We start from the raw sequence: 14,945 nt of genomic DNA, 5'->3' as shown, positions 1-14,945 counted from the left end.
TTATGTACATTGTTTTTTAGACATGCTATTGCACATTTTAGCCACCTGCCTGGAATGCTCTTCATCTCAAACTTTTTCAGAATTAGTTGAGATTCTGCAACTAATTGCTTTTTTACAGTGGTGTCTTTGTCTCTGTTTAGACTCATACTTCTGGAGGGCAGCAATCATAGTGTTCAGCACAATGTGTATCACATGGTTGGTGCAAATTAAATGTCAAATAAATGAATTAATTTGAGTCCCACTTTGTAGCTTGGCAAATTGAGTTTGGAATGAGCTGTTTTACCATGTAGGAAAGATTAACCAAATAAATTCCTGATTAGGATGCATTTCTTTACTAATTGGGAGAAAAAAACACTTCTATTTTTTGGTAATTCAGAGCCTCCTTTACATGTGTGCTTCGTTCTGGTTCCTTACTAGGCAGCATCTAATGCAGTAGTTCTCAACCTTGGCTGCACATGAGAATCACCTGGGAATCTTTTAAAATCCTGATTTCTGGGCCTCATCCTCCGGAAATTGTTTCTTTGTTATGGGGTGAGTCCACAACATTAGTAGCAAAGAAACAGAATTTCCAGAGGATGAGGCCCAGAAATCAGGATTTTAAAAAGATTCCCAGGTGATTCTCATGTGGAGCCAAGGTTGAGAACCACTGATCTAATGTCTCTGTAGCTTGACTGCTGTTTGAACCATATCAAGGTGTAGTAAGCTGGGAAAGTCTTTGGCTTCTACCTGATTTTCTTTTAAAATAGAAACAAAGTCATCATTAATAAAGTGTACTTTGCTTCATGAGAAATGACTGATGATTCTTTAAAAAAATAAATGTTTTTACTGATTTTCAGAAAGAGAGGAAGGGAGAGGCAGAGAGAGAAACATTAAGATCGATAGACTGCCTTCTGCATGCCCTATACTGGGGATTCAGACCGAAAATCGGCCGTGTGCCCTGACCTGGAATCAAACTGGTGACTTCTTAGTACATTGGTTAATTCTCAACCATTGAGCCACACAGGCCAGACTGTCATTCTTTTTTCACTATCTTATACTGTGCTTTAATCCTAAACAATGTCTTCCCAAATTTCGTCTTAGTTATAAATATTACATATTTAAATCTTTATTTTAAAGGGTGGAGCTATTGTCCATTTTTAAGATAATTATTTTTTGATTTATGAAATCTGAAACTTAGGTGATGGGAATTTCCCCCATCTTCTTTCCTCCTTCCCTCCCCCCTTTGTCAGGTATCAATCTGACAGTCTGTATATTGATCTACTATTTACCTTGGAAGTAGGGAGCTATTATAAATGAATTGAATTCTTTCCACAGAAGGAGTCACGTTTTCATTTATTTGGAAGTGTTTAAAAGGCATTTCTTTCTGTAAGGATGACAACACAAAAGTTTGTATTATGAAAGTAATACTATTTTGGAAGGCTTTTAAATATGTAACGTCTTGCTTGTTACCCATAGTGTTTTTCTGCAACAATTTTTATGTAAAAAGAAGAAACTGGCTTCGTGCTCCACGCATTGGAGTTTTGTGCTGTGTGTTCATTGCTCTTGGTCGCTGGAAGTGCTGCCTCTGATGGCATTTTTCTGTTGTAGTCGGCGAGGCTCTGGCCTGGGCAAAAGAGGAGCAGCTGAAGCTCGTCGACAGGAGAAAATGGCAGATCCTGAGAGCAACCAGGAGACAGTAAATTCTTCAGCTGCACGGACAGATGAAACCCCTCAAGGAGCTGCAGGTAGTGGCACTTCTTAGCCCTAAAATGCTTTTATGTATCTTACAGGTTTATTTGGAGATAAATTACTTATTAGGTATATCAAATATAATGAAAAAGGGGACAGAAGTATACTAGATGTTTATTATCAAATGACCTTTTTGTCCTGTTTTGTTTCACTTTATAGGTTTCTTGACAAGTTGGATTTGGTGGTGGTTGTTAATTCTTTCCAAAATCCAAATTTGTACTAATTATATTCAGAAGGGAGTAAGTCTCTTTCTGCTTTAGCTTCTTATATTAATGACCACATATAGTAGTTGTCCATTGATTGTCTGAAAAAATTTAAATTCATTATAAAACTGTAAGGACATGCTTAATTTGCTTCAATTTTAATTTAGAATGTTGAAATTCCTAAAAAATAATAAGTATTATTATTATTATTCAATAAGTATTGAATCTAAGCAACTTCAAGAATACTATTTATACTTTTATGGACTTTTTTCATTTTTAAATGTATTTTTTATTGTTGATAATATTACATATATCTCCTGTTTTTTATGGGCTTCTTATTTTTATTCTTGATATCTTAGCATAGCAAAAGTTAAGCCACCTCCATCCTTCAGCTTTAAATATGTATTCTTTACCAATACCAAAACAAGGATAATACTTCCTAGCTAGTTGTGTTAACATGTTTTAAAATGTTGCTTGTCATCAATATTTATCAGTAGCATTAAGATATGATTTAAAATGTTACAGTTCGTCATTATAAATGTATGGATATGAGGCCATTAAATCAGGAAGATAACACATTGGTTTAAGCATATACTTTTGAACAAAGCCCTTTCATATACTGTTGTTTAATATTAGAATATGTACTAGTTGGTTGTTGTTTGTTTAATGTCTGTGGTTGATCACATGTCCTCATTTGCCAGGAAGGTTCTGGCTTGCCCACTACTTATCCATATTTTATGCCTTTTGTTCCCAGCTTTCTGTCCAGCTTAATATTTTTCCACTGGTCTTTCCTAGTTATGTATGATAAATTACTTGGTGAACTGACAGCCTCGCTTTTGATAGGAGGGGACTTTTTTCCTGTACCTTATTTTCAAATAGTTTTCCTGAAGAATTAAATGGTAGATTTAGGGAAAATAATCCATTTCATATGCAACTCATTTAGGCTTTTTATGATACACAGCCTATCCTTCCCAATGTTTTAATGTTTATTTCAAATCTGAACATGGAAGTGGGGCAATTCCCATATGGATGACAGAAATGGAGCTGCTGAGTGTGTTGTTAAAGTAGACTCATTACAGTAATTATAATAGCTAAAGTTATGGTATGTACACTCTATTGCAGACACAGAATTAAGCACTTTACATATATTTTCATTGAAAATTCTAAACAACCTGCTAAGGTGTGAGTGCTGTTACCCTCATTTTACAAATGAGGCAAACTTGAAGCATATAATGGTTAACCTTGCCCTGAGTTTACAAACTAGGATGTGTGACTCTCAAATCCAGATCTCAGAAAAGAAGTGCATATATATAATGGCTGTGGCATTCCGCTCCTTAGGGTATAAGAGGTTGTTCATTTCACATGGATATAATTGGAGGCTGTAATAGCGGAGTGGAGTGTAAAATGTTCTTCCATGGTATATTTACCTATGAGGATAAACGCTTCAAGGGATTAGGTCAGTGGTCAGTAAACTCACTAGTCAATAGAGCCAAATATTAACAGTACAACAGTTGAAATTTCTTTGGAGAGCCAAATTTTTTAAACTTAAACTATATAGGTAGGTACATTGTTATTAACTTAATTAGGGTACTCCTAAGGCTTAGGAAGAGCCACACTCAAGGGGCCAAAGAGCTGCATGTGGCTTGCGAGCCACAGTTTGCCGACCACGGTATTAGGTTCTTAAGCCTGCCCTCGTAAACATTCACCTGTGTTTTCATTTGTCACTCATATTTGAAACCACAGTGTGATTTAGGTATTTTCCAAGTTTATGTAAAAAATGCATGTGGCATGTTCACTGGTATTAGAACAGTACTAGCTTCAGTACACTTTGGAGGCTGGATCCCTGGTGGATTCTACAGGAATTCTGCCAGCACACTACAGTAGTTTTGGAGAAAAAGGTGAATCACTTATTAGCTTAATATTGAGTTTTTCTGAGTAATGTGCTTTTTAAAAATTTTTAGTTTTGAATTTCAAGTGTACTACCATGTAATGTGCTTTACTTTCTTAGTATTTGAAACCCTCTAAGTTAGTGTAGAGTGTAAATCGATGATGTTAACTCAGCATCTTTCGGCAAGTATCCATTCTCAGACAGCTCTTACACAGTTGGTACAAGACTCCCTTCATTTGAAGCATTTATTTTGAATCCTCACCTAAGGACATGCTGAGAGAGAGTAAGGGAAAGAGAGATACCCATCAGCTGCTTTCTGTATCGCCCAGACTGGGAATCGAGCACACAACCTGGGCATGTGCCCTGACCAGGAATTGAACCTCGAACTCCTGGTTCAACCACTGAGCCACACCTGCAGGGCACTCCTTTTTCTTTTTATTATTTGTTTTGAATTTTTTTTTAATCTTTAATTTTTTTGTTGATTAAGGTATTACATGAACAAAGGTACTTATTGATTAAGGTATTGATGGGGTCACATCCCCATAAACACCCCCCACACACACACACTCATGGTCTCATTCCTTTTTCTTTTTAAAGATAAACCAAATGTAATGAGTTTAAATTTTCCTCTTTTAACCCTTGCCCCTTTTTTCCCCCTTTGAAGCCTCTAGTTCTGTTGCAGGGGCTGTGGGCATGACCACTTCTGGGGAGAGTGAATCAGATGACTCTGAGATGGGACGATTACAAGGTAAAGACAGTTTTGAGCTTATAAGAAACCATTATTATGGGCTGTCTATACTGCTATTCTTTGTTGAAATTAATTGAGATAAGTTTCTTTAAACATAATCTAGCAATGCATGTACTAAAAAAAAAAGCTCCTTATTTAGTGGTGATTTGATAGTTTGGAATTAGAAAATGATTTCCTGGCTCCTAATTTTACCTGTTTAACTAGACAAAATCTTATATTTATTTTGAATATTTTAAATTTTTCTTCATTATGTTTGCATGTGTAGCCGGTAATAAATTAAGGAAGATTATGAAAGGGGGTAGCTGGGGTTTTTTTTAAAAATATATTTTTATTGATATCAGAGAGGGAGAGAGGGAGAGAAAAATCAGTGATGAGAGAGACTCATTGATCGGCTGCCTCCTTCACACCCCCTACTGGGGATTCAGCCCGCATCCCAGGCATGTGCCCTTGACCAGAATTGAACCCAGGATCCTTCATTCTGCAGGCAGATGCTCTATCCACTGAGCCAAACTATCTAGGGCAGGGTAGCTTAATATATTGTTCTCTGGTACCTAATAACACAACGCATCCAGTATGCTACTTTTTTGCCATGATCTTTTGTATTCTTGATCACCTATTTCCAAACAGATATAAAATGTGTACATAAACTCCAGCTATTTTAATGGTGTTAGTGCTTTTTTAAAAGCAGCTTTATATATATGCTCTTTACAAGTGGATTAGTATATGTTTTTATCATCTTGAGATGGCTGATTTCCAGTGTGTGAGGCTTATAAGAAACATGTTATTTATAAATCAGTTTCAGATTGCTTTTAAATTTCTGAAGGAACTTACAATAATCTCTCTTTGACTAGAACCCTCATGAACACAGGTTTCTTATTTTTTTTGGAACTGATAAAAATAATTTTTCATGTTTTTATTTTATTTATTTATTATTGTTTTAAATATATTTTTATTGATTGCAGAGAGGAAAGGAGAGGGGGAGAGAGGTGGAAACGTCAGTGATGTGAGAAAATCATTGATGGGCTGCTTCCTGCACGTCCCCTACTGGGGATTGTGCCTGCAACCCAGGCATGTGCCCTTGACCAGAATCGAACCTGGGATCCTTTAGTCCACAGGCTGACACTCTATCCACTGAGCCAAACCAGCTAGGGCTAATTTTTCATGTTTTTAGATTAGAGGTTGTCATGACCCATATCAGAGGAAGAACAGCACAAGGGTGTTTACCATACAATTTCTTCAAAATAACTCTTTACTTTGAGTTTTTCTTGGACCACTCTCATCGTTCCTGCTGGTATACTGATATTTAATATCACCATAAAACCTTAAGATACCTTAAAGTAACAGATATTAGTATAATTAATATGAGAGTGGTCTTGAATGTTTAATGTAGCTTCTCTTCAAGTTCAACATGGAAGGTATCATTGTCCAAATCAGTTATGTGAGGTGAATCAGTTGGTTCAAATTTTTAGATAGGATTAGTTGCATCAATTAACTCACCTACTCCTGCCTCTTTCTCTTTAGCTCTGTTAGAGGCCAGGGGTCTTCCTCCACACCTGTTTGGCCCTCTTGGTCCTCGGATGTCACAACTTTTCCACAGAACAATTGGAAGTGGAGCTAGTAAGTAAATACTTTTAAATTCGTTCTCCTCCCCCCAACCCCCACCAATCCTTTAATAATTAGTTGAGTGCTGTTTTTATTGCTTACCTATTGATGTAAGGAAGTTCTCATGAACTTTAGCCTATTTTAAAAATAGAGCTTTTGTACATTTTTCTTTTAAATATAGAAACTCTAAGGTTTTTCTTCTATACTTTGGATTACTGAATTGGAATCATTAGAAAACCAAAATTTATAGCAAGATTGACTTTTTGTTTTGTTTTAATATATTTTTATTGATTTCAGAGAGGAAGGGAAAGAGAGAGAAACATCAATGATGAGAGTCATTGATTGGCTGCCTCCTGCATGCCCCCACACTGGGGACCCAGCTCACAAACTGGGCATATGCCCTATCTGGGAATCGAACTCTGACTTCCTGGTTCATAGGTCGATGCTCAACCACTGAGCTATGCCAGCCAGACTGACTCTTATTTGTTTGAGTTATAGAAGAGTAAAGAATCTCAGATGATTACATTGATTATTACAGCATTTGATGGCATGATTTGCATATATTTAAATCTTGGGTTTTTTCCACAATATAATAAAGACAGTTGTAATATGAGCCTTGGAGGAAAGATTTCTCAGTACAATTACCAGTCACAGTCACTGGTCTCATTTCATCAAATTAATGTATTATAGTCCAGAAATCTTGTCATGTATGGCATGACAGTGGCGATTTTTAAAGTCTCAATTTGTAACTCAGAATAACTTATGCATAATTATAAAATCCAGTTAAGTTTTTTATGGTATAGAATACTATCTTTAGCTTTCTTTAAATATATGTTTTTAATTGATTTCAGAGAGGAAGGGAGAGGGAGAGATAGATAGAAACATCAGTGATGAGAGAGAATCATTGCTCAGCGCTTCTTGCACACCCCACACTAGGGATCCAGCCCACATCCTGGGCATATTCCCTGGCCGAAAATCTAATCATGACCTCATAGTTCATAGATTATTGCTCAGCCACTGAGCCATGCTGGCCAGGCTAAGGCTATTTTTCATAACTACCTTGCTTTCTGATGTGAGAAGTTTAGCTCTTTCCTTCACCACCTCCACCACACACCCCCATACATGAAATCAAATATTTCTTCAGAGAACCCTGATTTTTTTTAATATGAAATGGTATTTGGAGCCCACAGTCTGGAAAGGCATATTCATTCATTGCTACTGTTTTGATCATTGTTATTAGACACTTTTAATGGACAAACCTAGTAAGTAGTTGCATTTTATCTTTTAAAATAAAAATTATGACCAGCCAGTGTGGCTCAGTTTGTTGAGCATCATCCCATGCACCAAGAGGTCGTTGGTTTGATTCTCGGTCAGGGTACATGCCCGGGTTTTGGACTCAGTCCCTAGCAGGAGATGTGCAGGAGGCAGTGATTGATGTTTCTGTCTCATCGATGTTTCTGTCTCTTTCTCCCTCTTCCTTCCTCTCTCTCTAAAAAGTCAATACTTTAAAAAATAGTAAATAAAAATTGAGTTCATACTAATGCTGCCGATGCAAATTTAGACCTACCGGGTTTTAATTAACTTTATCTTGTATCTTTTTTCTCCCATGCCAAAAGTTCCACTTCCTAATGATAATGACATAGTCACTTCTTTGCTTGATGTCCCTTTGGTCTGTTTCCTCCTCCCACACAAATAACCTTTGTTAATTTAATGGCTTATTCTTCTGATACTTACTTGAGAAATAAACAAATTCTTCTTAGATATTTCATACATACTGCCTTTCTTTTTTTAATTTATTTTTATACTTTTTAATTAAATCTTTATTGTTCATATTATTACAGTTGTTCCTCTTTTTTACCCCCAAAACTCCCCTCCACCCAGTTCCCACCCTACCCTCTACCCTTACCCCCCCCCCACTGTCCTCATCCATAGGTGTACGATTTTTTTCCAGTCTCTTCCCACACCCCCAAACCCCTTTCCCCCCGAGAGTTGTCAGTCCACTCACTTTCTATGCCCCTGATTCTATTATATTCACCAGTTTATTCTGTTCATCAGATTATTTTTATTTTTTTAATTAAACCTTTATTGTTCAGATTATTACAGTTGTTCCTCTTTCCCCCCCCCATAGCTCCCCTCCACCCAGTTCCCCCCCCCCCACCTTCACCCTCCCTCCACTCCCCTCCCCCCCCCCCGCACTGTCCTCATCCATAGGTGCACGATTTTTATCCAGTCTCTTCCCACATCCCCCACACCCCTTTTCCCCCCAAGAATAGTCAGTCCACTCCCTTTCTATGCCCCAGATTCTATTATAATCACCAGTTTATTCTGTTCATCAGATTATTTATTCACTTGATTTTTAGATTCACTTATTGATAGGTGTGTATTTGTTGTTCATAATTTGTATCTTTACCTTCTTCCTCTTCTTAAAGGATACCTTTCAGCATTTCATATAATACTGGTTTGGTGCTGATGAACTCCTTTAGCTTTTCCTTATCTGTGAAACTCTTTATCTGACTTTCAATTCTGAATGATAGCTTTGCTGGATAAAGTAATCTTGGTTGTAGGTTCTTGGCATTCGTTACTTTGAATATTTCTTGCCACTTCCTTCTGGCCTGCAAAGTTTCTGTTGAGAAATCAGCTGACAGTCGTATGGGTACTCCCTTGTAGGTAACTGACTGTCTTTCTCTTGCTGCTTTTAAGATTCTCTCTCTGTCTTTTGCTCTTGGCATCTTAATTATGATGTGTCTTGGTGTGGTCCTCTTTGGATTCCTTTTGTTTGGGATTCTCTGTGCTTCCTGGACTTGGAAGTCTATTTCTTTCACCAGGTAGGGGAAGTTTTCTGTCATTATTTCTTCAAATAGGTTTTCTTTCAATATCTTGCTCTCTCTCTTCTTCTGGCACCCCCATAATTCGGATGTTGGTATGCTTGAAGTTATCCCAGAGGCTCCTTACACTATCTTCACATTTTTGTATTTTTTCCTTTTGCTTTTCCGGTTGGCTGTTTTTTGCTTCTTCATATTTCAAATCTTTGACTTGATTCTTGCAATACTCTGGTCTGCTGTTGGATCTCTGTATAATATTCTTTATTTCAGTCAGTGTATGCATAATTTCTAGTTGGTCCTTTTTCATATCCTCAAGTGTCTCACTAGATTTATCGAGGATCTCACTAAATTTATCTGCGGTTTCTAGAAAATTCTTGAAAAACCTTATAACTGTGGTTTTGAAATCTATATCCAATAGTTTGCTTTCCTCTATTTCTGTCATTTGTGACCTGTTTCTTTGTCTCCGCATTTTGGCTGCTTCCCTGTGTTGATAGAGTGGCTTTGTGTGTTAGTTGTCCTATAGGGCCCAGTGGCTCAGCCTCCCCAATTACCTGAGGTGGACACTCTTGGTGCACCCCTTTGTGGGTTGTGTGTACAGTTTTGTTGTAGTTAAGCCTTGATTCTTGTAGGTATCACTGGGAGGAACTGACCTCCAGGCCAATTGGCTGTGAGAATCAGCTATGTCTACGGTGGGAGAACTTCTGTGCTGGAGACACCCATACAGGGCAAGACTTGCCTCAGTGGGGCTTTGGTGCTCACTGAGTCTGCCCCCTGAGTGTGTCCCTTATGGATCTGAGGAGTTGTAATCTGGATGGTCCCAATCTGACCACTGGGTACACGGGCTCTTGGATCTCTAAGGAGGTGCTAATTTAGCCTCTGCCTGAGGCTACCCAGCAGGAGCTACTGAGAGATCTGCAGATTCCTCTTCTTTGTTTGGGGTTTGGAGGTGCCCATATGAGGCCCAGCTGTGAAGCAATGCAAGCTGCTGTGGGGCCTTGGGCCTTCTTTTGGATGTTCTGGGTCTCTCTTACCCAGCTGTAGTTTGTTATGTAATTTTAGATTGCAAAGGGCCAGACCATTCATATGCAAAAGCCTCTGTGCACAGCTTGGGTGGGGCAGGGTCTCAGGGAATCAATAGGGTGGAGCAAACAGCTATGGCTGATCCTGAGCCTTGCCCTAAGAGGCCCCAGGTCAGTAATCTGCAAGCACTTCTGAGAGAAAGCCGCCCTGGAGTTTCACCTGATGCCAGACAGTCCAGTTTCTCCCCTTATGAGTCTGGGTCCCCAGAGACTCGCCCGGAACTGGAGTTCAGAGCCATCAGGAGCTTGTGACTCCCTCCTGATTGAAAAAGACAACCTTGTCCTCAGTTGCCAACCCTTTCCGTGTGCGCCTCTGTACCTCTGAACTTTACTTCCGCACCTCCTCTGATTCTCAGTGTGCTTTTCTCTTTCCTTCTAGTTGTAGAATTTCCACTCAGCCAGCCTTCCTGTGGTTCTGGATGATGTCCGTTTTGTCTTTCAGTTGTATTTTTGAAGTGGTTGTGCGAGGCAGCAATTTCCGGTGTTTACCTATGCCCCCATCTTGGTTTCTCTCCTCCATACTGCGTTTCTTAGATAAAGGTGGTAAATTTTGCACACCTTACCTTGCTTTTAACAACATATTTTGGTGCCACTCTTCATAGTTGCATATGTAGATTGCAAGAGAAATAATTTTTTTTCCTTTTGTAAAGCACCATGGTGCTACAATTTACTTAGCCAGTTTCCTTTTGAACTAGCTAAATAATTTGGGTTATTTCCTATTTTTCTCTGTGTTATCTGTAGGATAGATTTCTGAAAGGGAGATTGCTGTGTAAAAAGGTAAATGCATATAACATTTGGCAGATGTTGTAAATCACCCTCTTTTGGAGTTTTACTATTTTTGCCTTCCTACCTGTCATGTATAAAAAATGTGGTGTCATTTTTTTTTCTTTTGCTAACTTGTTAATTATATATCCTTATATACTTCTTTTAGTAGTTACCCTAGAGATGATAATTCATATCCTTGGTTTATATAGCCTACCATATATAGCCTATCATATACAGACAGTTTAAGAAGCTTACGAAAATTTAACACTTTACTTCCTGCAATCCTTAATGCTATTGTTTCAATTTGTTTTACATATACATGTGTCATAAACACAATAAGATATAATTGTTATTTTAGAACATCCATATTCTTTTATGTTTGCCAATATATGTGCCATTTTAATTCCTTCCTGCATTTTTTTTCTTCTAGAATTTGTTTCCCTTTAGCTTGAATTATTTTTTTTTCCTTGTAGTGAATGATTGCTAGTAATAATTTCTCTTTGCATTTGTTTGTATTTCTCAAAGATATTTCCCGCAGTTGTAAAATCTTCAGCACTTGTAATGTCATCTGGTTTCCCTGGTTTCTGTTTCAAAGTCTTACTGCTGTCCTTCCAAGGCAATGTCCTTTTCCTCTGGCTTTTAAGATTTGCTTTTTCAAAACTTAATTAATTTTTAGTAGTTTAACTATATTAGGTCTATGTAATATTGTTTTCATTTTCATTTGCTTGGGTTTCACTTAACCTTTGAGTCTGTGAGTTGATATCTTTCATCAGTTTTGGAAAATTCTTTGCCATCATCTTGTCAAATATTTCTCCTATCTCACTATCTCTTCAAATATTCTCCTTCATTCCTTCTGGGAGTATCAAAATCATACATATATTCAAACTTGGACTCACTCAGCATGTCTCTTCACTCCATTTTATTGTTGTTTTTATAAGAATTTTTTTCTTTTACCCAGTTTGAAAACTTTCTATTGGCCAGCTTTCAAATTTACCAATTCTTTTTCCTGCTGTCTTTAATTTTCTTGGAAACTTATCAGTGAGTTTTAAATTTTTTATATTATGTTTTTTAGTTTTAAAAAGTTAAATGATTTTTATTATAGATTCTAATTATGTTACTCATTTTACCTATCTTTTCTTATATTTTCTGTAAAAGGCCAGATAGTAAATATATTGGCCTTTGTAGACCATAGAGTCTCTGTTGCAACTCTTCAGCTCTGACACTGTGTCATGAAAGCAGACACAGACAATACGTAAACAGATTTGCATGGCTCTATTCCTATACAACTTTATTTCTGGATGCTGAAATTCATATTCATTTAATTTCACATGTCACAAAATATTACTCTTAAACTTTTCAGCTATTTAAAAATGCATAAATCATTTTTAGTTCATAAGCTTTAGAAAAACGAGCAGGAAGCAGAATATGGCTCTTTATGGAAAATAATTTGCCAACCAACCCTTGATCCAAAGTGTGGTCCATAGACTCCTGAGTGGTTCCTGAGACTCTCAACATTTATTTTTAATTTTATTTGATATTCAGTATTATTTTAGTTTCAGGTGTACAGCATGGTGGTTATATACATTTATGTAACTTGCAAAGTGATTCTCCTGATTAGTCTTGGCATCCACCTGACACCATATATAGTTATTATGATATTATCGACTATATTCCCTAAGCTCTGTACTTTACATACCTAGAACTATTTTGTAACTGCCAAATTTGTATTTCTTAATCTCTTCACCTTTTTTATCCAGCCTCTCAACCTCCCTACTACCTGGCAACTATCAGTTTGTTCTCTGTATTTAAGAGTTTATTTCTGCTTTCTTCATTTTGTTTTTTGGATTCCACATAAAAGTCAAATCATATGGTATTTATCTTTCTCTAACTTATTTCACTTAGCATAATATCCTCTGGGGGATATTGATGATGATTTTTTTTAAAATATATTTTATTGATTTTTTTACAGATATGAAGGGAGAGGGATAGAGAGCCAGAAACATCGCTGAGAGAGAAACATCGATCAGCTGCCTCCTGCACACCTCCTACCGGGGATGTGCCCGCAGCCAAGATACATGCCCTTGACCGGAATTGAACCTGGGGCCCTTCAGTCCGCAGGCCAACACTCTATCCACTGAGCCAAACCGGTCAGGGCTTGATGATGATTTTGATCATGCCAAAATGATCTATGTCCTTAAAATTGCTAACCTCAATGTTTATAAGATATCCAATGGCATATGTGTCAGTTTGGGTTTTTTCAGATAGTTGTGCTATTAGGGCATACTTTATATGAACTATTTCATTCTTTAAAAATGAATGTAGGCACAACTGAGGATTTTTTGTTTTCACTAGTTACATTCCCCTCATTTTGTTTTTCTTTCCACATTATTTCAACACAAAAATTAGCCTGCTCTAACTATCACTGATATTATTTTGAAATTTTAAAGATGTATTTCTTTGAAGTTGGCTTTCTTGCAATATATTTTTAGATGGACTGTTAAGACAGAAATATATACATAACTGTGAAATCACTTTAAGGCATAGTAAATTCAAACATTTTAATTACCTTGAATTACCAGCAGCTTGTCTTAACCCTGATATAGACTTATTCTTCATTTGGGAGGCAAAGAAGATAAGCAGCCAGCTACCATGTAGAGTCACATCTTTTACCTAGTAATAATTTTCTTAAATGTTTAAAAATGTTTTGTTTTTTTTTTCCCTCTGTGAAGGTTCTAAGGCCCAGCAGCTTCTGCAGGGACTGCAAGCAAGTGATGAAAGCCAGCAACTCCAGGCAGTTATTGAAATGTGTCAATTACTGGTCATGGGAAATGAGGAGACACTGGGAGGGTTTCCTGTCAAGAGTGTCGTTCCAGCTTTGGTAAGATAGTTTCCCCTTGTTTTACCTCAGTTGTCCTCTATGCTTCCAGTATTTTACTGAAAGTATGATTATTATCATTATGAATTTTAAAACACGACAGAATTAAGAGTCAGTAGAATGTGGCTTAGTGCTTTTATTTCATGCTTACAGATATTGTGAGTGATAGCTAATGATGTTTGGTAAATTTTCTTGATAATTAAATGACTACCTTTAAATTGTTGGCCTCTTGACTTACTATACCAAAATTTACATGCTTTCTTTTATATCCCTGTGATACATGAGGCAATAACAAGCAGTTCACTTGTGGATTGTCTTTGTGGACCATACAGGTTTCACGTTTGATGATTGTGTGCATGGCAGAACCCTCAAGCCAGAACACTACATGGATCCTTCTAGTTTAAAAAGTTTTTTGTTAAGCAAAACCAAAAGAAAAAAAACAAAACAATACCCACTATAGAAAAACAATTTTTTAAAATCTTGTAATAATATTTCAACACAATTATGAGTTGATATTTAGATATATTAAACTTAATTGCTTAATCTTTTAGTGTGAAAAAGGAAGGGATAATCTCTTGAGCATAATGTCTTTTAAATGGTAGCTTGGTAAGTTTTCTTAGTCCAAGATTAAGGAAGTTGCCTATAATTTAAATCTGAATAAAGAACTAACAAAGACTAAAATGAACATCATGAATACATTCATAGCACATTGGAAGTTAAAAATATGTTTTTTTTACATATCTAATAACGTTGACAAACATGAAATTCTGGTTGACATATCAGATTGTTCCATTTGGTTACATTATCAAATTATGGGTAAAGCTGAGTGTTAAGGAGAGAGCTGAGTGAAGACCAGTCAACTCTAAGGTGACAATGGTGTTTTTTGTTGTTGTTGTTTTTTGTTTTGCCTATTTTTAGTTGTTGGGTGACTGGGCTCTGGCCAGAGCTTATAAAGATTAAATTAATTTTTTGCCTGTAGCCAGTCACATCAGGATAAATAAAAGCTAACATTTAAATCTTACCAGTTCCCCTCTAATAAAGCTTTGCATGTTGATTCCTGAATATTTCAAAAAAACCCAAACAGTATTATTAGCCTTTGTACTTCTTTTTACATTTGGCCTATGCTAATTTTCATTCTCAAATTTCAGATTTCTTCAGTAGCTGGCTTCTGTTTCCCAAATTAAACTTTCTTGTTTTGTTGGTGTTCATTAAAAAATACATAGCAACAAAGAACT

General features: G+C 36.7%; 1 protein-coding gene across 32 annotated transcripts in view; it reads left to right on the top strand.

Annotated features, from left to right (window-relative positions):
* Positions 1 to 14,945, top strand: part of TRIP12 (thyroid hormone receptor interactor 12) — a 128,315-nt gene that overhangs the window by 67,568 nt on the left and 45,802 nt on the right. For 28 of the 32 annotated variants that reach the window (XM_059703413.1, XM_059703411.1, XM_059703414.1 and 25 more), the window contains 4 exons: positions 1,588 to 1,724; positions 4,484 to 4,567; positions 6,089 to 6,184; positions 13,565 to 13,713. In XM_059703413.1, coding sequence (XP_059559396.1) covers positions 1,588 to 1,724; positions 4,484 to 4,567; positions 6,089 to 6,184; positions 13,565 to 13,713 — 466 coding nt within the window. The remainder of the gene's footprint in view (positions 1 to 1,587; positions 1,725 to 4,483; positions 4,568 to 6,088; positions 6,185 to 13,564; positions 13,714 to 14,945) is intronic. The other 4 variants (XM_059703417.1, XM_059703438.1, XM_059703429.1 and 1 more) reach the window with 3 other exon arrangements.

This window comes from Myotis daubentonii, chromosome 7 (assembly GCF_963259705.1).
Source record: "Myotis daubentonii chromosome 7, mMyoDau2.1, whole genome shotgun sequence".
In the NCBI taxonomy this organism is placed as follows: domain Eukaryota; kingdom Metazoa; phylum Chordata; class Mammalia; order Chiroptera; family Vespertilionidae; genus Myotis; species Myotis daubentonii.
The sequence above is the reverse complement of the archived record's forward strand: the minus strand, read 5'-3'. Positions and strand labels throughout refer to the sequence as shown.